A 21,204-nucleotide genomic window follows, 5' to 3' on the forward strand; every position below is an offset into this window, starting at 1 on the left:
TGAAATGGAAATAGCAAATCTGAGTATTTATGATCTGAAAGTCTGTCTGAGTCATTCAGTGAATTTTCTGGCAGACAGTGTGGGTAGATTTGAAAAGATGTTCTTGCACAAGATCTCAGTAGTGATGGCAGAAACGTACTTGGGACAGTGTTTAAGGGGAAGGCTGTTGCTCTGAGTTGTACCATCCTCTAATAAAGCTCTAAGTTCTTCCTGCAAGACATTCTATTTCAGCTGGTTGTACCCGTTGTAGTGACTGTCTGTCTTTGCTTTTTGAAGTAATAGGTTTGTCAAGGCAAGTTCAACCAACACATTCTTTCTTAAAAAATAAGAATATTTATAAGAATATATAAAACCAATGCCAACAAACTTGGGTCAGAAAAAAAAGTGGGTGAGAACCAGAAAATCAATTTTGTCAAGGAAAATAAAGGAACAGAAAACACAGGTGTGAGGGTCCTGGGAAAGCACAGAGCTGAAGGCCTGGACACAGCAGAGCACCAGCCCCAGGCAGCTTGGCACTGGTTTTGCTTCTTCAGAGAAAAGGTTTCTGAAAGACATGTTTAACTTTAGCTTGTTTATGTGAGAATGTTCCAACCACCAGAACGCTTTATTTTTCAAGTAAAATGTTGCGGATCAGGATGTAAATTACTAAGAAGCAGAAGTTATTTCCACATAGCTCCTGTTGCAGAGCTTTGAGAAGAAAAACCTCTTGCTTTCCATCTGGCCACAGCTCAGTAAGACTCAGGCTTTTATCATTAGGTAACTATAAACCTGAGCCGCTCGGTGAGTACGTATGTTTTCTGGAAAGTTCTTCTCAATGGTGTGATGCAAAAATTAAATATTTGTCTTAGTCCAGTTTGAAGACAAACATCAAGGCTTACTTTCAGGGCACGATGACAGTCATTCTGAATGCAGCAGCTACTCAGTATGTCACAGCATGGCAGTTGGGGTGGCAATAAGCAGCTGGCCTCTCTGGAGGGGATGTGCCACAGCTTTTACTACTGCTGTAGCAAAACTGACAGTGTGGTTCAGCTAGTTTTCAGCAGCTGTGAGAGTGCAATGGAGTCTGCTGCTGGGGTGTGCCAGCTGCTGTTGCTCTGAACAGGGCTAATTATGCTCTTGTGAGAACAGAAAATAGGCGCTATTTACGGGAAGACAGTGTTGGAATAGGCAGTGCTGTAGTCATTGGCTCTGAGATGCCTTTGGATGACAGCAAATGAGAGCAGACAATTTACTTGTAGGATAAATTGGAAGTCCGTTCTGAAGTACTTAAAATGAGTGTTGCCAACAGAACACTGCATTACAAACTTCTTTGGGGATCTTTGTGGGAAAGAATGCATCCTTTTTTGCTCTGCCTTATTTTCTTTCTGGCAGTATGTTATTTCAAAATTGTTACTTTTTGTCTTCACATAGTGCTGAAAATTCAGCTTGCAGTAGCTACAGATGTCATGGTGCTACAAGAGAGCACACAGACAACAAAACATGAATTCATGGAATCATAGAATGGCTTGGATTGGTAGGGACCTTGAGGATCATCGAGTTAGTACTGTAATTCCAAACTCCCCTGCCACAGGCAGGGCCACCAATCTCCCCATTTAATACTAGACCAGGCTGTCCAGGGTCCCATCAAACCTGGTTTTGAACCAGGGCTGCCCAGGAATGGGGGCATCCACAGTCTCTCTGGGCAGCCTGGTATCAGCATCTCACCACTCTCTCTGAATTGGTGTGAACTGTTCTTTTTTTAAGGTGCAGTTCTAGTCATCTGCTTATTTAAAGGCGTGCTCCCATTGATTTATAGGTACATGAAAGCTGTTTTTCACACCTTTTCACCTCATTTCCTTCCGTCTCAACCAAAATAAACATAATTTTCCTCAATCTTTTTGGTCCCACTTCATCAGAGGTTTGCAGAGACTGTTCTACCTTGTTTGAAGCCAAGGTCAGTTGTGCTGCCCTGTTTAGGCCTAGAGGATGACAGCTTATATGCCATAGGTTTAGCTGGAGGGATCACTGGGTATGCTTCTCTCTGTTGTAATGACAGCATTCGGGTGAGGCTGCTGTTTAGCTCCTTACTTGTGCATGAGCTTGCTGCTTGACTAGGCTAATCTCCTCAAAATGTTGCTGTGTGATTTAGGAAATGGGATGTTTATGGATATTTGAGTAAACGGTCTGTTCCTAGGAGAGAACGTGCCACAGACCTTCTTGATGTATGAAACTTTCTTCATGTAGTTCTGCATTCTGATTTCTTGTAGAAAACACTCAGTGGGTGACGTGTCCTGGGGCCTGCTGGCGTAATAAGGGCACCAAGCCAGCGTGTCTGTGCCTGGCTCCTGAGTTTCTGTGAAATGGAGAACTTGTGATGAAAATGGAATAACTAAACACAGGCAGTAGAAGTTGTCTTCTGAGAGCGAATGACACCTCTGGCATCAAGAAGATTTAATCTGAAGGATAAAATTCCTGCCTGCACTAGAAACTCTTAGATCTGTCTCCCAGTATGCGGTGTGAGCTGTTTGAAAGACCCATGCAGTGCAAAGAATAGCCAAGACCAGTTATCAGTCTTGAGAGTATTGGCAAGCTTTTACCTTCAGGGAAAGTTATTTTAGCCCTTGGAACGAGAGAATGGACCTGACCTGAAGCACTGCTGAATATCAGCTTCTCTCAGCTGACAGTTTGGGCATGCTTTTGTGATGAAGAATTCCCCCCACTGTGTTTTCTGGTGGGCTCCTCTGTGTGATTTAGGGTTGCTTTTGCCTGGGGTGAACTGGAGGATGCTTTAAGCCTTGCTGTCTGTAAGCTGGTGGTATTTGTGGGCATGCACTGCATAATCATGTTCTAGTGCCGTGATGGTAAGTTGGTGCTGGTGGAACCTGGTGCTGCCTGACTTTATGGCTCATGATAGACCTCTTCTGCATGCAACAAACCACGTGCTTTGCAAGTGGTGGCTTTATTTGCTTTAGTTTGATTGTTTATGCCTCCTTTTCCTAGAACAGCATTATAGTATTGCAAGGTTGGTAACAGCAATATTCTCCTGTTCTTAGTTTTAATCTCCCAGGCAGTTTTCTTTTTTTTAATGGAATGTGACCAGAAATATAAAGAGGGGCCTATTAATAATTATTGTTAAAGTAGCTATGTGACAGAGTGCCAACCATTGGCTTTCTGCCTGCAGTACTTTCAGCAGAGAACAAAAAGGATTATTTTTTGAGGTGGATGTGCTGAGAGTTGAGAAAAACATGAAGTCACCCAAAGCTTTACTTCGTGGCTTCATGACCTATGTGGTCTGAGCTAAGAGGAGAATGCTGTAAAACACTTGTGTCCCGATAACCTTAATGTCTGTGCTTAAGTGCAAATATTCTTTGACTTCCTGCTGTGACCTTTTTAATAATTGGCAACCTTACTCATTCTGCAGCATTATTAAAATAGTTTAATAAAGAACATGTTCTAAAAATCTTTTTTTTTTTTTTTTCCTGGCTTCACTAATGCAGCAAAGGAAGTTGCTAGGTAGCTTAGATTTGATTTGTAAGGTATCTAAGGGGCAATTTCCAAATATATTTTTTGGTATGGAAGAGGAATGCTAAATTTCTCTGACTACTTGAGGATTATGAATTGCTCATTTCACTCCTGTGAAAGGCAGAAAGAGGTGGGTAGTTTGTTTGCTTGGTTCTCTTTGCAGATCATCCTCCAGGAAGAGTGTAATTTTTCATGGCTTTCTTGGCATTCTTACATCAACCTGGACTGTAAACAAGGAAGATCAATAATTAAACCTTCCATTTTTGGAACCTGGAAGTTAATGGTTGATTCAGTAAGCAGGGCCATCTTGTCAAAATAGAGTTGTCTGTTAGTTTTAGCTACAGTAGCTGTAAAAACTCTCCTCAAATTTGGACTTGCTTCCTTATTGTAATGTGTACAGGTAGAATATTTCTTGCTTCTCAGCATACTCAGAATTTCAGGTTAAACTCATTCTTGATGGAGAGCAAGAGAGGCTGAGCAAGTTTCACAGCAGTTGCAAAATGTTTCTGTCCAACATATCTAGCTAGCGCGTGATGCTGTTGAAAATGCCAGTTATGTCAACTGATTTGGAAGGACTCCAGCGTGCGGTCAGCGTAGGGAAAAGGAGATGATACAGAAGACTGTCTGGGGCAATACTGAAAAACAAATCTTAAAAAAAAAAAAACAAAAAAAAACAAAAAAACACAACCTCAGATAAGGTCAGGGCTGATGTAACTGTACAGCTCTGTGTGACGGTAAGCGACTGTGGTTTGCTTTGGATTTTGAGCTGCAGAGTCTTATAATGCTATAGGACAAGTGGCACAAGATGCTTGCAGGAGGACATCAGTTTCTCATTTTTCAATGCAAGCCCTCTCCAGCTGACTTTTTCTGTACCAGTTAAGCAGTTCAAAGCAGCCCCTTGTTACACATCACAGTAAAGTCATTGTGAGAAACAAAGCGTGATCACAGAACCCATGACTGTTTTCCTCTGAAAACTAATGTCTTGGCTCCCTTTCAATAGCTCATTATTATGTAAGTGCCTGAGGGCTTATGTGCCTGCAAGACTCACATGAGTGTTTTGTGCAGGCTGTGGTCATCCTTGAAGAGGTACAATTCCACATTCCTGTACCTTTAGCAGTACAGCAGTAAGATTCAGGTGGGACTGAAGTGCTTTCAGAGAGGCTTTGTCTTATGTGGGGATTGGAGCTGCTTCAAAACTCGGTACTCCCTCCTTACACGCGCTGTTCTGAGGTCACGGGATATTCTGAACACTTTCTCATTTAAAGCCAAAGGGACTCCAGAATTAGATGGTAATTTAAGTTACGTCTTTGTTATAAATGAACAGTTTGTAAGCACATTATTTGTTACAACATTCAAAGTCACAGGTGATGGTGGTGTTTGGGGTTGACCAAAGCATAGCGGCGTAATTCCTACCATAGGATGGCATTTAGTCATGCTAATGATGGAGTAATTGGGAATTACTGGCACTTAAAGTTAATTACTAGGCGGACATAAAAAGGAAAGGTGCAGGAGATATGCATTACTGCTGCTTGCATTTGGGACTGCCTCTTCAGGGGATGTGACAGGTAATGATAGAGCTGCATAGGCGTGTTGTGTCAGGCCATCCGGTCACTGACATGCAAGTTGTGTGCTAAGGCTGCTTGTCCTCAGCCTCTCTTTGCCTTTGAGTTTCTGGTTGGATTGTGCTGCCAGTCTTAGCTCACCTGGTAAGTAGTCTGGAGATTTGACCGCTTGCTTCCTACTAGAGTCAAAAGCGAGAACCAATCCTGCTTTTTGTGAAGGCTTTAAACAACTGTTGGGTATTCAGCTTTGTATAGGAATATACAAAGCACTTACTGGACATACTGCAGTAAGTGTAATGTTTGAGCTCACTTCTCTGCTTTGTGTACTATGTGAAGTGTGGGTGAAGTGGGCTGTATGAAGTCAGAAACGTTCTCCCCGCCACTGGGGCGCAATGAATGTCAGCTTGGAGCTGGCTTTTGAGTGCTGTGTGTTTTACAACTCCAGTGACACAAGATCTTAAGATAAACACAAGACTTCATTTAGTGGTTTTAAGGGTCTAACAACATGCCATCAAACAGTGCAGAGAAAATGGCAGTGAATCACAGGAAGAGTCTTAAGCATTCCTTGCTGTTTTCATGCTGCAATATTTGTCATAGATGATCACTCTGAAGCTCCAACTTCAAACTGCCAGGTGAACCAAAAGCAGCATTGTATGTGGTTTGATAAAACTCCTCTCTAGCTGTCTTTGTGACTGAAGGCAGATTAACGTGGGGGTTAATGTATTTGGCATTAATAAATCAGTCTTAACAAGTACTTGTTTGACTAAAATGTGATATCTGGGGTTACACCGAGCATTTTATGGGGAGTGCTCAAGCTGAGATGGTGGAAAAAATTCTCACTTCCTCTGGTCTTGTGCTGATACACCTTTATACTTATTCAGAGGTAGCCGGCTGCAATTTCATTTAAGTCAAAGCTGTTTTCGTGGGGGAGGAATCGAGGGATTTTAAGTTAAACGGAACGCGTGTATTTTCTTAACAACTGTAGACGTTTAATAGCTGCTTTGTAACACAAACTAAGCATCTTTTCTGTGTAAACTTAAATATCTGGTTTTAAGTGGATAAAAAGCCATTATGTTGCTTTCACATCATCCTCATTGGAATGTCGGGCAGTAACTTCCTAAACTTGAATGTGAAGCCCAAGAACCGGTGACAAAGGTGAGGTGAGAAATTGATCCGGTAACAGCTGCTTGTCAGACAGCAGTAAGAAATAGCTAGGAAGATGCTAGGAATACTGGGTGTTAGTCTTGTTTTTTGGGGGGGATGTGTATTTTAGGGATTAACTGCTATATGTTACTCCACTAAGAAGGTTCAAGAGCTTTTTGTTTTGTTGTTCTAAGCTGTGTTTCTCGGGACTGAGGCTTACAAGAAATTCATATATTTTCTGAAATGAGATGGCAAGCATGGCTTCTTCTAAACTGGAGTCTGTAGCTGAGGTGTAAGTATAAAGTTGATGTGACTTGAACTATAGTCACTCTTGTCCACTTCAGAAGGAAAATTGCAACGACATGTCAGATATTTGGTGGGGTGTTGAGGTATTTTATTTCTTTTTTTTTCTTCTGCCTTAAACCACTGCTCAGTTTGAGAGGCAGTAGAAATCTGTGGCATCAAAGCATTGCGTGACAGCCTGCATACTATTCATTGAACAAGCTGGAAATCCTAATCGGTTAACTGACTGTCTAATCTGCATTGAATAATCAAAATGGAGGCAAATGGAGTGTTTGGTTTGAGTTTCTGAAAGGAGGTGAGTCTTTTCAGTTTGTTATTAGGGCAGTGCCTACTGGCTTCGTGGGTGCCTTTGGGGAGCACTGCTGTTTAGGGACTTCTAAAGCTAGTGGTTATTTCTGGTACTTAGCACCCCTTAATGGATTTATCCCTTGTTCCCTATGAATCCTGATTCAGAGCAAGGATTTGTGAGGTTGGCTACTTGCTGCATCAAATACAGCTTCCTTCTGTGTTTGAGGTTGCTATCTGCTAACTGTGACCTTTGCTTGGCAAACAGAAAATATTGAGTGTCTTTGCTTTTTTGTTGTCATTGTTTTGGGTGGTGTTTTGTTGTTGTAGATGTGAAGATTGAGAAACCTTGTGCTGTGTTGAAATCTTACTGGGATTTTGGGTAGTCGACACTGGTTTAAAATAGAACTTCACTACTGTAAAGCAAATCCTGTACTAAATGCAAAATCATGAGCAAATCATTTACTGAATGTACAAAAGGTGATGTAAAAGACTTGAATAACTGTTGATTGCCTAGCACACAATAAAAGTAGACTTCAGGTTTTGTACTTCATACGTGGCAAGGCTTGTGTCATTTCATAGTGTTGCTTCCCTAGCTACAGTTGATTCTCTTCATAGGTCAGAGCATGACTGTGTATCTCTGGGCAGGTCAGCTGTCATCCACGATTTTACTTCTCTCTTAATGTTAATAAATTCACACATGGTTTGCCAATTATTTTCTTGGGATTTACACCTCTGTCACTGTATGTTTCTTTCCCTGAATGCATCCATGCCATTATTGTCAATACTGTAAGAATGCTTTGTACTTTTCACAGTAGTGTATCTGGCAGTATTTACATTCTCTTTACACCTAACCCCCTATATAGAATTCTTGGCTGGATCTCCACGTACATCCCTGGCATACAGATGAGCCTTTGGTGTCTCTGTGCAGCGCTGAATCTCTGCTGGGAAGCTTGGTCTGCATTCTTTCAGTACTGATGGTGGTTGGCTGACTGTGGCAGATGAATCTGAAGAGCTGCTTTGCCTCTCAGTCACAGCTGTGGATACAGTAGTTAGTCTTTGCATCAAAATTGTACTGAATAACTTATTTCTGTTATGGAACGGTAACAAGCTTGTTCTGAAATGTGATCATCTTTTTTTAGGTGTTGTGTCAGAATAAGGCATTTTTTTCATCTTTTCTAAACAGTTTATCTGAATAGTTCTGCATGTATTAACATCCCTTGCAGATGCAGTTGAGCTAGGATAAGAGTACCTTCAGTGAGTATTTTAAAAACTAGGACAAATAACTATTCAGTAGTTTGACCCAGTTCTTGCTCTCTGCTCGTGTTCCTCCTGTCTGGGCCCGTGTCCAGGAAATCAACCCAAATTCCTACCCTTCCTACTCCTAAGAGTGTGGATGCTTATCGACTTGGCCACGCTTCCTTCCTTTTCGTAGGGTTTCTTAAAGAAATCGGACGTCTTCTGTGATGCCTGAATTTCTTGCTGAAAATAGGCAGTGACAGCTTAGCTGACTGCTTTTTGTATTTAGATGCTGTCGTAGGAATGTATGTAAATACATGGAAGGCACTTCGCTGCAAAACAACTTTGACTGGGTCATCCTCTAACAAGGATTTCTCTTTAGGGAAAGAGTGTTACAAGTTCAGGTGGCCTATTTGGTTGCTTTACCTGGGGCTGTTTCAGACTTTGTTATTCTATTGTAATTTTCCTGTAGTGCTTTAAAGACTAATAATGCTTTCAGAATTGCAAAATGGGGGAAGAAATTGAGGTCTCCACCCACATTGGTACATTCTTGTTTATGGGTGAAGAGGAAGTACTCTGTGTGTGAAAATAATGTGTGTGTAAGTAAAGCCAATGATATGTTATTAGTTTAATAAAAATCTTAGCTGGCTAGCTCAAGATTCATTAGTCTGAATTTAGGCCTTAAAGAAAAAGGGGCTCCTTAAAATGCAGTTGGAATACTTGTCTACAGGAAAAAAACAACTATGAAACACAATTAAAATGCTCTCACGCTCTGATTTCTGGCCCTTCCTTCAGTGCCACTTACCCCATCCATTGCTGCCTTGAGTCTTTACATCAGCAGCTTTGTGCTGCTGGGGAGGATACCACCGTGTTGTCACCTTCTGGAGTCCTCTGTTGGGAGGAATATGACAGCGATGTTACCTGTTTCTTCTTCCTACCTCTGAGATCCACTTAGGGATATATTTCTGGATGTTTGCTAGCTTTTCCACCTTTTTCTTTCTTCTTTGATCTACAGCTCCAGGTTGTATCTAGATTTACTATCCACGGTGCCCTTTCTATATGTCAGTTTCCATTTCTTTATTGCTCCTGAAGCCAGTTTTGTTCACCTCCAGATCTGTCTTGTTTCCTTACTAGACCCTTATTGGGTAGTTTACAGCCTTAGGATCCCTAGGGGCCCGAGTGCCCCATCTCTGTCTTGTGCCTGTACTCCTCTGCACTGTGTCCCGTATGTCCTCAAGGCCACTGTTGTCAGACCAGTCCTGTGTTTCTCTACATCCTTGTAAATAACTTTCCACAGAGAAAAACTACTCGTCACTGCTATCTGTTTAAAACTGTGAATTTTTTTTATTTTTTTATTTTTTCCTTGGGGCAAGTGGGAAGAGTTTGTAGAGCAAGCCTGCCCAGCCTCAATCCCTTAGGGGATTGGCCATGCTACATTACAGGGCTGCACAGCTGCTCACCCCCCTGTCAGTGTAACTGCTGTTGCTTCGCAACATGTCTAACGTATCTGCTCCCCACGTGCTTCCTGGTTACCTGAAAATTAGCATGGAGCATATTTATGGTCTTAAGCCATTTCAGATGTAATGTTTATACCAATGTAGCTGTGCTGATTAGACTGCGGACCACAACTATATTAGCAAAAAACCTCTGCAGGGAATGAAATTATGCCAGCAAAAGTTTTTGTGCCAGGATGTTAAAACAAACTGCAGCAAGATGACTTCTTGTGAGAGGCCTTGGTCCAGCTAGTGGCTGTAGATGTGTTTTGAGTTTAGGCTACATCTCTAAGGGTTTGCATGCATACAGATATCAGTTTGGGTTCTTAGTGTTCTAGCAGTACTCTGAGTATTATAAGTAGACTGGGGGGGTATTTTTGCTCTCTCTCCTTTGTTATAGGGCAGTAGTTTTGGATTGTATCAGTCTTCTTGGTCTTGTTTCAAAATTGGAGATGTCCTGTGTTTCTTTCCAGATACTGCTGTTTCTCTGAAAGAGTGGTGCTAGGTGTCAGCAGGTACTAAAGGTTTGCTTAGGCTTATTCTTAACTCTCAGCTGTGATAACCTTTTCAGAAAACAGGCTATGTTCTCTTCCTCTTGCATGAAGGCTATTAAGGTACGCATCACAAAAGTAACTTTACCTGGTCTTGTTGAGAACGTCACCCATTTGACTAAATACAGTTCTTACTAACACAAGTTAGATGCAGGCTTATTACAGCACATCTTTTTAAAAATTTATTTCTTCAGGTCTTGGTGATTAAGAAAGTATCAGCAAAAAATGCATTCAAATCAGGAGTCTTGGTGAAGTGTATGGTTTGCTAGGCCACTTGTGGTCTCCAGCTGGTTAGTAGGTCACAGGAAAGATCCTGGCATGCGTGTAGGTGACAACTCAATGATTTGGTCAATGGAGAGATGTCAGTATGTAAGAAGTAAGGAAAATACTGCCTATAAAACACAGAAGGGTTTAAAATCTTAAGTGTGTGGTCCAACCCTCTGTCACGTTGCCCCTCCTGCTTATCTGGTGGTGTACTGAACCAGTCCAACTGCCAGTTTGATTAAAAAAAAAAAAGTTATCTTTTCCAGACAGCACTGGGATGAACTGTGACGAGTGGCTGGTGTTAGGGTTGGATGGGCAGCAATGGGGCTCCCTGCATTTGAGAGCAGCCAGCCCTTCCATCTACATTGTTGCAACACTTCCTAAACCAGCCATTCAGGCAAGCCTCGGGAACCACTGAAACAACTGTTGTAAATGCATCCTGCTTGAATTTAGCGGCCTAAAGCATGTGTATTCCCCTTTGCTTTTAACAACAAGGCAGAAGTAGTTGGTTTTGTACCGTTGCTCCAGGCATTAGAGCGTTTGCCTGCGCTGTAAAGGATCTCACTTCCATTTCTAGAGATGGAATCCCACACTTGCTGGAAGGAGAGCGCTCGTACCTGCCAGCACAGAGGAATGTTTGCTTTCTGGATCGCAGCTGCTGTTGATCTGGTGCCATTTATGTTCTCATGCAAAGATACTCTGTAGAGGGGAAAAGTGAAATGTAAGCTCAGCTTCCTAGTGTAGCAATGGATTTTGGTGCCTGCTCCAAAGTCTTTGTTTTCATAGTCTCCCGACATCTCTTCTGTGGATCGGGTGTCTTTGAGGCAGGAGTTCAAAGGCTGTATTCTAAAAATCTTGGTTAAGATGAAAAGTGATGTCTGATTTCAGTCTCTCACCTTCAGACAATCTGCCATCCAAAGTGTTACTAACAAAAACCAACTGCATCTTTTATTTTTTTCTTTTTTGTGGGCAACTGTGAAGCAAGTTGGTGCGAGTTAGTGAGACGCCGTAGAAATAAAATCAAAGAAGGGCATGAAAATGGGACATCTTGCACTTGGAGAAAGCAAGCCGTTGAATGAAAAATGAACCAAATCTTTCCAGGTCTGGGCTGTGGTTTTTTGTGGAATGCGGTGTGAAAAGAACTTGAACTCCTGTTCCTCATTTTATGTCTTCGGTGACAATTCTCTTGGCTTCGGTTTATTGAAGAGTAAAACTAATTTACAGCAGCCATCCAGTCTGTAAGAGCCGGACGTGGGGCGCTGGGGGTGGGCCAACCTGTGACACAACGCCTTCACCCAGTTACAAAACCGGGCTCCAATTTGCAGTACAAATTGGACAGATGTTGTAACAATGTAAGGGGATCCTGTGAAATGGATGCATTCAGTTAATGTAGGCAGGCTCTTGGCTCTTTCCTTTTCTTTGGATCCAAACGCATCAGAATGTGCCTGATTGTTTGTCTCTGCAGCCTGCTGTGAAATAGCTTAGGCCGAAGTGTCCGGTGACAGTTTACAAGTTACAAAGACAGCTTTTTGGCCGCTGACCCTCGGCAGGAGCCTAATCTTTGTTTGGTAGGTGTCTCTTTGTCTAGGGAAATTGCATCTAAGAGAAGAGGTGCTGCATTGCTTCCTCATTGTTCCTCCTTTTTTTAACGATGACCCCTCCTCTCCCCCCCCAAAAAGAATTTTTATAGTCTAATTCATAAGTTTCCTTCAAGGTATGTTAAGAAAACGAGGTTTTCTATGATCTTCTTCCTTCCTCTGTTTGTAGGCACCCTTGTTTGTGTTATTTTAGAGCGTGTAGTTCAGGAGAATACTTGGTAGACTGCAAGTCCTTAACTCCTTCATTGAAAAAGGCATGGCTCAGTCACCAAAAGGCTAATTTACTTTTTTGAAGAGGGGATGAGAATCCCTTATTTCAGGCTATGCTTTTGGATCTTTTGATATTATTGTGCTTTTTTTAACTTTCCAGTTGTGATCATTCAGCTTAGAGGTTTGAAATGTATGGAACGTGTATCTCTTCTGCATTGCTCTATGTGCAACAAAGTGCAGCCTATCAGCAGATACCCCATCGAGTTAATGAGTCACCCAGCATGGATTAGCAGGGTCACATCTACTGGTGAAGCTCAACAGCAGTCTAATGTGATGCAGTGTTTCACATGACTTCCTCTTCCTCTCCACCTTATCCAGTGTGTATGCTCCCACTTCTTGTCTGTATGGGCATTTGTGCTGGTCTTGTTTCCCCAGTAAACAAACCAAGGTACTGCACAGGCAGAAAGCTGAAGAATCATCATCTCACCATCACAAAAAGAACACCAAAACAAAATTAACCAAAAAAAACCCGACCCAAAACAAGCTGCCAGTATCTCACAATTTATAAATTCGATTGAGGATGTGTACTGGCTCCAGGGAACAAGGGAACATGATGTATGATTTGGGCAAAAGGATGATGCCATCAGCACTTGATATAATTTGCTATATGATATTACTGAATAGTGCTATTGTTACTCTATCTTTGGGGAGGGACTGCTTATGCAGGAGCTCTCTAGCAGAAGTTTGCAGGTTGAAATATATCTCTAAGGAGGCTTTTCATGCACTGAAGCCCTTCTTTATGCATTAATGAATGTTGTGAGAAATGATGTTAGCCTGAAATTTTCATGACCTTTTGTTCTTTTGATAACTAAGCTCTGTTGGGGATAATGAACTAATATTAAGAAGGTTAGTCCTCTCTTGCTCATTAAATATTGCTCATACTAGTCTGAGGGATAGTTTGAGGAGGATGAGCAAGGAAAAAAACACAGTGGATGGCACTGTTTTTTCTAGACAGATGAAGCACTAAGGCCTGAACTGTAGGCATCGAACTGAAGCTGACATCTAGATGAATCTCACATTCATCGGTATCTGATCATTAGTGAAATATGTATGTTCACTAGCAAAATATGTATATTGAACAGCACATCTTATTAGCAAGAGATATAGCTTAAATAAAGCATTGTGTCTTAACCTTTCCTTGTTTAGAAGCATAGTGTCAAGACCTACGAGGACACAGACTTCCTTGGTTCTTCCTTGAGCCCTGGCCAGGTTTGAGGTGGAAATCAAAGGGAGAATGAAATTAAATATTTCCATCTAATTGTCACATAAACTTATTTATTCAACAATATAAAAGCTGGACCCTCTTGTAGCAAAGTTGGAGACCTCACCTACGCATGGACACACTGTGTAGGGCCTCCCAGTTGCTGGGAAAGGCTCTCCAAATCCTCACTGCAGCCAGGGCTCCCCAGTGACTGCTGATCTTAATGATGGTCAAGTGTTAGGACAGTTGGTGATGTATCTTTCTTAATCACAATCACTGTACTCACATAGTAGCAGTTAGGTACATAGCCTTGTTCTGTATTATTCTTGCTGTATCGTTTCACTTATTACTTCATTGCTTTAAGCTGAAGAGAAACTCACTTCTTTAACTTGATGTCTGTGGCCTTTGTGCTGACCCCATCCACTGGCAAAACAGCCAGAATGTTTCTATCAGGCTGTTGGTAAATGAGAGGAGTGGAGAGAGGTGACATTTTCATTCTTCTTTCAAATACCAGTTGTGAACAGAATGAAATGGGTCTTAGGGGATTGTTGTGCTGCTTGTAGGAGGGACGTGCTGGAAAGGGCTGAGTGCTGGAGAGATTGCTTTGCCTTGGTGGTGGGAAGCAATGTGACCATCTGGGGTCTGTTCTATCACAAATGAGGGAGTTACAAATCTCTCAAATTTGTCTGCAAGCATTACCTTTAGAGTGCTTTCTTTGCTTTGCTACCGGGATACATTGTTAACTCCAGGTAGAAAGCCAGTCCTCCTGCCTGGCCAAGTTGTCAAGGTCTGTATGACTTACTGGGGAAGGTTACTAAACTCTTGCAGTCTTTTCTCTTGAGAATATCCAGGAGGATCTTACAAAGGACAGCATCGTCATACTGTGGTGCTTAGGCTTGTGTAACTACTCTGCCTTGTCATCTAGAGGATGACACCTGGGGTATATTTGGTGTCCTACATATGCTCGGTAACTGTGGATGTTGACTCCTCTGCTGTTGCACAGTTCCTGTGATGTGCTGAAATAGTTCTGCCTTCTGAATTTGTTCTGAGAAAGGTAAGTTTGTCTCCAGCCATAAAGCAGTGCTGTGAGGCTGACCTCTTCTGAACTGGAGTGGAGCGAGCAGTTGGGAGAGAGGAGTGCTTGGCCTACTGCAGCTTGTGGTGGCAGCTGCCTATTGAGTCATCAGATTGACAGAGATCTGGTTATGCTTCTAGAACTTAATATAATATTAAAGTCTTATGTCCTTTCTAAAAGCTGACGCAGCCTGTTATACTTTCGTACATTAAAATAAATATACCAAATTCTGTAGATTCTCTTCTCAGCTTAAACACAGCAGGAACTAATGGATCTAGACATGGATATTGTGCTTGTTACATGTGCAGTTATTAAGTAGTTCTAGTTACATATGGCAACTTCCTTTTTAAATAGAAACTAATCTTAATGAGCGCTCTAGGTTGCTGCATACCGCAAAAAAAAAATTCAGGCGTTAAATTTGAGATTTGTAACTTCAAATGCAAAATGACCTCTTCCAACACCCCAGGTGTCCTGCAGCTTTCTGGTGTTTATTTTCATGAACTCTTAGGGACAGAATGGAATGACAAGCCTTCTTTGAGTGCTTTAGCTGCCATCTTTGGGATAGATGGTACTGGCCACACTTAGACTTTGCCTGTATACTCTGTAAGAGTGGGTGTATTCAGCACTGAAATAGTACTGCTTGAAGGACAACACGGAAACATCTGAGTCCCCTGAGCAGTTCTGCTGAAATTTCAAGAAACAATGAATTCTATTTTTATGATGCTCTGAAGTTCACCTCTGCTGCTGAATGCAAATCTGACTGGCAGGAGGTAAAATGCATCTTTTATTTTTAACCCCAGTGATTGTTTGGCAGAGAGTGCTGGCTAAGTAAATCTTCAAGGCCTGATTTCAGAAGTCTCTTGGCATTCTTACATCATCTTGTATTAGCAGAACCTTTCACAAATGCATTGGCCAAATGTGACCAAGCCTGTTGTGTCAGTACTGTGCTTCTTTGTCTTTGAGCTGCTCCCACAATGTCACGGAGGTGCAGGGTGATGTAAGGACATGCTCTTGGGCAATATAGCAGGCAGTGCAGCACATGGTAGCAGTCCTATTGCTTAAAGCCAGTGGGAGGAAGAAAAAAAAAAAACCTAGTAAACTTGCTGTTTACTTGGTAGACAGATGTGGCCATTTGAGGTGTTACCTCTCTGATGGAGGTTACTGATCCTGTAGTGGCAGGCTAACAGAAAGGTGCGCACGCCATCTGCTCTGCTGTTGTGCTGTAATTGAACCTTCCTGGGTGAAGAAGGCAGCGTGCCATGCTGAGCTCTGACAGCTGAGGTGTGCACAGGCTCCTCAGTCTGGTACCTGCTCCTTAGCAGCTCTTTTCCCTGGAGAATGCCAGGCAGCAGAGGGGAGATAACATTACAAACTGCTACAGCAAAATTAACTGCAGCACATTTGATGGAGCTGAGAATTATCTTGCAGTGATCATATGTAAATGAGATTAATCCCTTAGAGGAAGGGGTTATTTTATTTGTGGGCCTTTTGGAGGTGATATTTTATTGCGAGACCACCAATATCAATCCCTCATCTTACGTTTTTAATTTGCCCTATTACATTATGACAAAGTTTGGCATCTTTTATTGGGTTCTAAAATTCCAGTCTAATTATGCACTCTGGCAAGTTAAAACTTGTTAGATGGGTTATCTTAATGTTACACATTAGTCACATCTAAGTACTTAAATGCTTCAGGAACAGAATCAGACCAAGTGATTATTGGTATGAGACCAGTGGGTTCTCATTTGGAGTGACTCTGCAGTGTCAGTTGAGCACTAATTCATTCTTCTGGTTCGTGGCACTCGGAACTCAAAACGCCCTGGATTTTGTGCCTCCTGAGACAAGTGGTGCCATATGGGTATCTCTCTGCTTACTGTCTCACTGACTACTGGGTACTGGTTTACAGGATAAATAGGTAACCAATAGTACTCTTGGATAAAAAGCTCATTAACAAGCTATCATCAGGTAGCGTTTGGACATTTAATTAATTTTTGGCATCTTGAGTTAAATTTGCCCCGTATCCTCTTTGCGTTGTTGTAAGTGTAAAATGCAGTTACTTTTCTGCGTGGATAGCTTGACTTATGGTTTTCTATGGTAATTATCAATTTTCAGTTGTTGGGATGGACTGACTGGCATCTAAAGCTGTTTAGTCTAACTCCTTTCGTAAATTATGGTACAAACCCATTGCTAGCAATAATTGTGAACGTGCTAACTTAAGCACTGGTAACAACATGATTGCTGTGTGTGCTACTACCCCACTTTCACTTTGCCTAGAGCTAGCTGCTGCTGGTGCTCTGTGTGCTTGCTGCCATCCATGCAGCTGTATCAGTGCTTAATGTTCTAGTGTTAGTGGAGCCCAGGCAATTTGAAATGAGTCTCATACTCACAAAACTGATAGCTTTAGAATGCACATGACAGGTACTTTAATCATGACTAATATCAACAGCCCAGCATTTCTACTTTGTAAAAGTAAAAAAGATTTGTCAGAGCACAGTAGTGCTTCTGTAAATGTACTGTGAATTTCTGGGATGCATTTTCTGTCATCTTTCAAAGACATGCTTAACTTGTGTTAGAATACAAGGATTAGTGGTCACAAGATAAGAATTCACTGTCCAGCAGTGTAAAATTATATAGAGATGATTATGTGGAAATTTGGGCAAGTGTGAAAGCAGTCATCATAGCTGTCTAGCAGCTTTTAGGCATATTCTTCTTCCAGCCAATTCTTATGCTGTTCATTTTAACTTCAGTTTACTTATACAAATTCTGTCTTTCAGAGCCAACGCATAATCAGCCAAACCAGATCAAGAGGAAGCAGAATATTTGAGAAGGCTCCCAGCATCTCATGAATGAACTAACGGAACTCGATAATGCTGGTTCTCCAGAGCCAGGTCTACGGCTCAGAAAAGGACACATGTCTGACTCTGCAACAACACAGCCAGCCTTTGAAGAGGACAGCTCTGAGCAGAGGCTTCTTTTAGTGGAGCCACTTCTGTCTTCTAATCAGGAAAATGTAAGTTATACGATTATCTGTTAGGGTGGCTGAGATAAATGGGTTTTTATGCGAGTGCTTCATTCAGTGGTTGAAATAAGCTCCAGACCTATGAACTGAGATTCTGTGACCATGTTATGCCTGTTAAATAATTGTAAGAAAGCCAGGAAGATATCAGAAATACTCAGCTGAATGTATGAGAGCTTCATAGAATATCCCAACTTGGAAGAAATTCATAAGGATCACTGAATCCAACTCCTGTTTCCACACAGGACCACCCAAAAACCAGACCATGTGACTGAGAGCATGGTCCAGATGCTTCTTGAACTACAGTGAACTCAGTGCCATGCCCACTGCCCCAGGGAGCCTGTTCCACTGCCTGAAGAGCCTTTTCCTGATATCCAGCCTGGCCCTGCCTGACACAAATCCATGCCAATCTGTTGGTGTCACTAGAGACCAGAGATGAGTTCCTGCCCCTCCACTCCTCTACTGAGGAAGCTATAGGCTATGATGAGGCCTCCTTTTCTCTGGGCTGAACAAACCAATGGATCTCAGCTGCTTCTCATACGTCTTCCCCTAGTTAAGACTGGGCATAAGTGACAGGACAAGGAGGAACAGTTTAAAACTAAAAGAGGGGGAGATTTAGGTTAGGTACTAGGAGAAAATTCTTTACTCAGAAGGTGGTGAGGCCCTGGCACAGGCTGCCCAGAGAAGCTGTGGGTGCCCCATCTCTGGAGGTGCTCGGAGCAAGGTTGGATGATGCTCTGGGCCGCCTGAGCTGCTGGGTGGCAGCCCTGCCCATAGCAGGGGTATTGAAGCTAGGAGGTGGTCTTCAAGGTCCCTCCTAACACAAGACATTTTATGATTCTGTGGTAAGCGTAACTGTTCTTGTATTCCCACACTAAACAATAGAGCTTGGAATACCTTGTTCTCTGATAAGATGTTGCTCAGGTCAAAAGATTTCTGTTCTGCAACTGACAGTTACAAATAAAAAGAGAAGAAACATTTACTCTAGCTTTATGTAATCTGAATCTTGGCTAATTGCTATCCTCTTGGATACTAGGACAGAAAAGTGCTTGCAGACATTCTTGCTGGAAGAACAGCTGTCTGGGTTAGACTGAAACTCTGCAGTACTCAATATCCTGTCACCAGTAGTGGACTTGTAAGGAAGAATACAAGGATGGGGAACTGTGTTACTATGCTAGCTTTTAGCAGTTGGTGGTTTGCACATTTCCTGAGACGGTGGCAACGTTTTTGAATTTTTGGCATGCGAGTCTTTGCAGAATTTAGCAGCTACAACATCCTGTAGAAAGGCATTCCACAGCTTAATTAAGTGTTGTACAAAGGTAATGTCCAAGCACTGGGCAAAAGTACCTTCTGGTTAGAGAGTTTCAGAACTGTAATTAGTGCTTCTCTCAGGATATACGCAGCTGAATATCAGGACAGTTAAGTGGAAAAAGCATTCATCTTAGGCTCACTATTAAACTTATAATGATTTTATGAGTGTACTATATCAGTCTAGTTATGGCAGCTGTACATTTTTTTAGACAGTAGCAAAAGCATGCTAGTACTACATAATATAGCCTTTAATACAGAAGGGACAAGCTGTTGCTGTAATTGCATTTGCCACAGGTTTTGGTTGTGTGTATGGACCACAATCATGGTTTGGATGACGTGGTAGCTTGTATTAGTCTGTCTTAACTTTATTACTATGAACACTTAGTGGATTCAGCCTAAGATGTCCTTGTAATTAAAATTGGTCAGAACAAATGCTGGTGATTGAGAAGCCACGTCAATGATTGTATGGTGCAATAACTTCTACAAGCTGTTCTCAGAATCACAATAAAAGCAAATAAATGCAGACATCTTCTTTGTATTATGTGGAAAGTCATGAACTATGTATAAAATTGTATACGTGTGTTTAGCCAATGGCTGGATTTGCTTAGGGTAGGAAAAAAAATAAGTAGAATTATACTGACAGATATTTGGAACAGATATAATTTATCTGACTGTGTGTGGTGTCAAATTCTGTAAGGTTGTTTTCGTTCTTGTCTCGACTTTCTGACTGAATAATGTGAGTTACTTGAAGATGAAGCAGAGAAAAGTGAAAGCCCAGAACTGATTATGGTTTGTAATTCATTCTGTACATTTGCTTAGTGAAATACAAAACATGTATAGAGTATTTTGATGAGTATATATTCAACCAGTTTTCTTTCAAATTAAAAAAAAAAAAAAACTGATTTACTCTTTACCTTTTTCAGGCATTCTTAGCATGCTTTTGCTCCTATGACAAAAGTATATGCTGCTTGAATTGTGGTTTACTATGAGTATTTAGGTGTTTTTGTTGGTTGCCTGCCTTCTTTCCAGTCTCTTAAAATGCTGCCATAAAATGTTGTTGGTTTTGTTTTCTTTTTTGCTACTTAGACCTGGCTTTTCCTTCTTGGACTGCAGTGCTTTCTTTGCAAAATGTGGCCTCGTATATTCTCATCTTTTTTTCCTTCAGCCCAAAGTTTTATTTCTATTCTGTGATATCACAGTTTTAAAAACAAGAAATCTGAGTTGTTATCTTCTTAAAAGATTGAATGCTTGATGTCTCAGATGGAGCATCAGCACTCTGCTGTGAAACGCTGCAGCATTAGCTTGCTGAATGGTCTTTGCTATGTGGTGTACTGCAGTGTTCTGAATAATCTGAAAAAAGACCATGCTTTGTCTTTCTATGTTGTGTATAAGCCTCAGTACAGCTGTTATTTGGATGCACTGACATGCAAACTAGAATTTAGTTTTTTGCTCTACTGGCTACATGATAATCTCTGTAGATGTGACTTATTAGTAAGTTCAAATGGATGATTTTCCTTTGGTTTTGTTTAGACAACAATGCAATAAGGTCACTGGTCTTCTGTAGATGACAGTAGTGCCCAGGCACACAAGCTAAACAAACTTTATAAAAGGATTCAAGCAATGCCCACAGTGTTAGTATTTTATTGGCCAAATACTTTCTGCTTCATTGTAGTTGCAAAAATCTAGTGAACCCTATGCTGGTGAAGAGTGGATGAGAGCTGTATAGGGAGGGTGTACATGCCTAAGAACATCCACTATATTTTCCTATGCTTTTAAATTGATCTATTATGACAAACTAATGTTTTACCAGACAGGTGTATTCTAACAGTTACACTATTTCCCTAAAATTTACTGGGCATATGATTTGACTTGTATTTCTGTCCTGTTATGAAACTACATTGTTTTTCTTTTGCCTGCGTGCTAACTGTTGATCTTATTAGCCTAGTTATCTCACTGCAGCTTTGTTATTTATAATAAATCTGCCTCAAGCTCTCCTCTACAAGAATCCCTTTCCTCTGCCTGTTTGCATGTTCACTACCTACATAGGAGGAAACTGTCTGAGCCCACAAGAGGTACTAGTTATTTGCCTTTCAACAATTATTTTAGTTGACTTTCCTTAGAAACAAGGTTGTATTGGGTATTATTCAGAATACTTCATCATGCTTCCCTAAAATAATAGTAAAACAGCTGTATCCTTCTACCAGTGCTATCTGCCAGTTATGTAGTGATACTTAGTAGAAGGTATGGGTCACATAAAACTAATATCCATTACATGTTGAACCTCTTTGTCTTTGATCCTATAATTCTGTTCTTTCCTGGAGTGCATATATGTTGATACATCTCAACTGCCTGCATAATTCCAGCAGTGATTGCTCCTGAAGAAATCCTTCTT

General features: G+C 41.4%; 1 protein-coding gene across 4 annotated transcripts in view; it reads left to right on the forward strand.

Annotated features, from left to right (window-relative positions):
• Positions 1 to 21,204, forward strand: part of ADIPOR2 (adiponectin receptor 2) — a 42,704-nt gene that overhangs the window by 2,798 nt on the left and 18,702 nt on the right. For 3 of the 4 annotated variants that reach the window (XM_031589875.2, XM_031589877.2, XM_031589876.2), the window contains exon 2: positions 17,260 to 17,495. In XM_031589875.2, the coding sequence (XP_031445735.1) occupies positions 17,328 to 17,495 (168 nt within the window). In that variant the 5' untranslated portion in view covers positions 17,260 to 17,327. Of the gene's footprint in view, positions 1 to 17,259; positions 17,496 to 21,204 lie in introns of those variants that run through there. The other variant, XM_090145230.1, reaches the window with a different exon arrangement.

The sequence above is a fragment of the Phasianus colchicus genome, chromosome 1, assembly GCF_987193195.1.
Source record: "Phasianus colchicus chromosome 1, bPhaCol1.hap1.1, whole genome shotgun sequence".
In the NCBI taxonomy this organism is placed as follows: Eukaryota; Metazoa; Chordata; class Aves; order Galliformes; family Phasianidae; genus Phasianus; species Phasianus colchicus.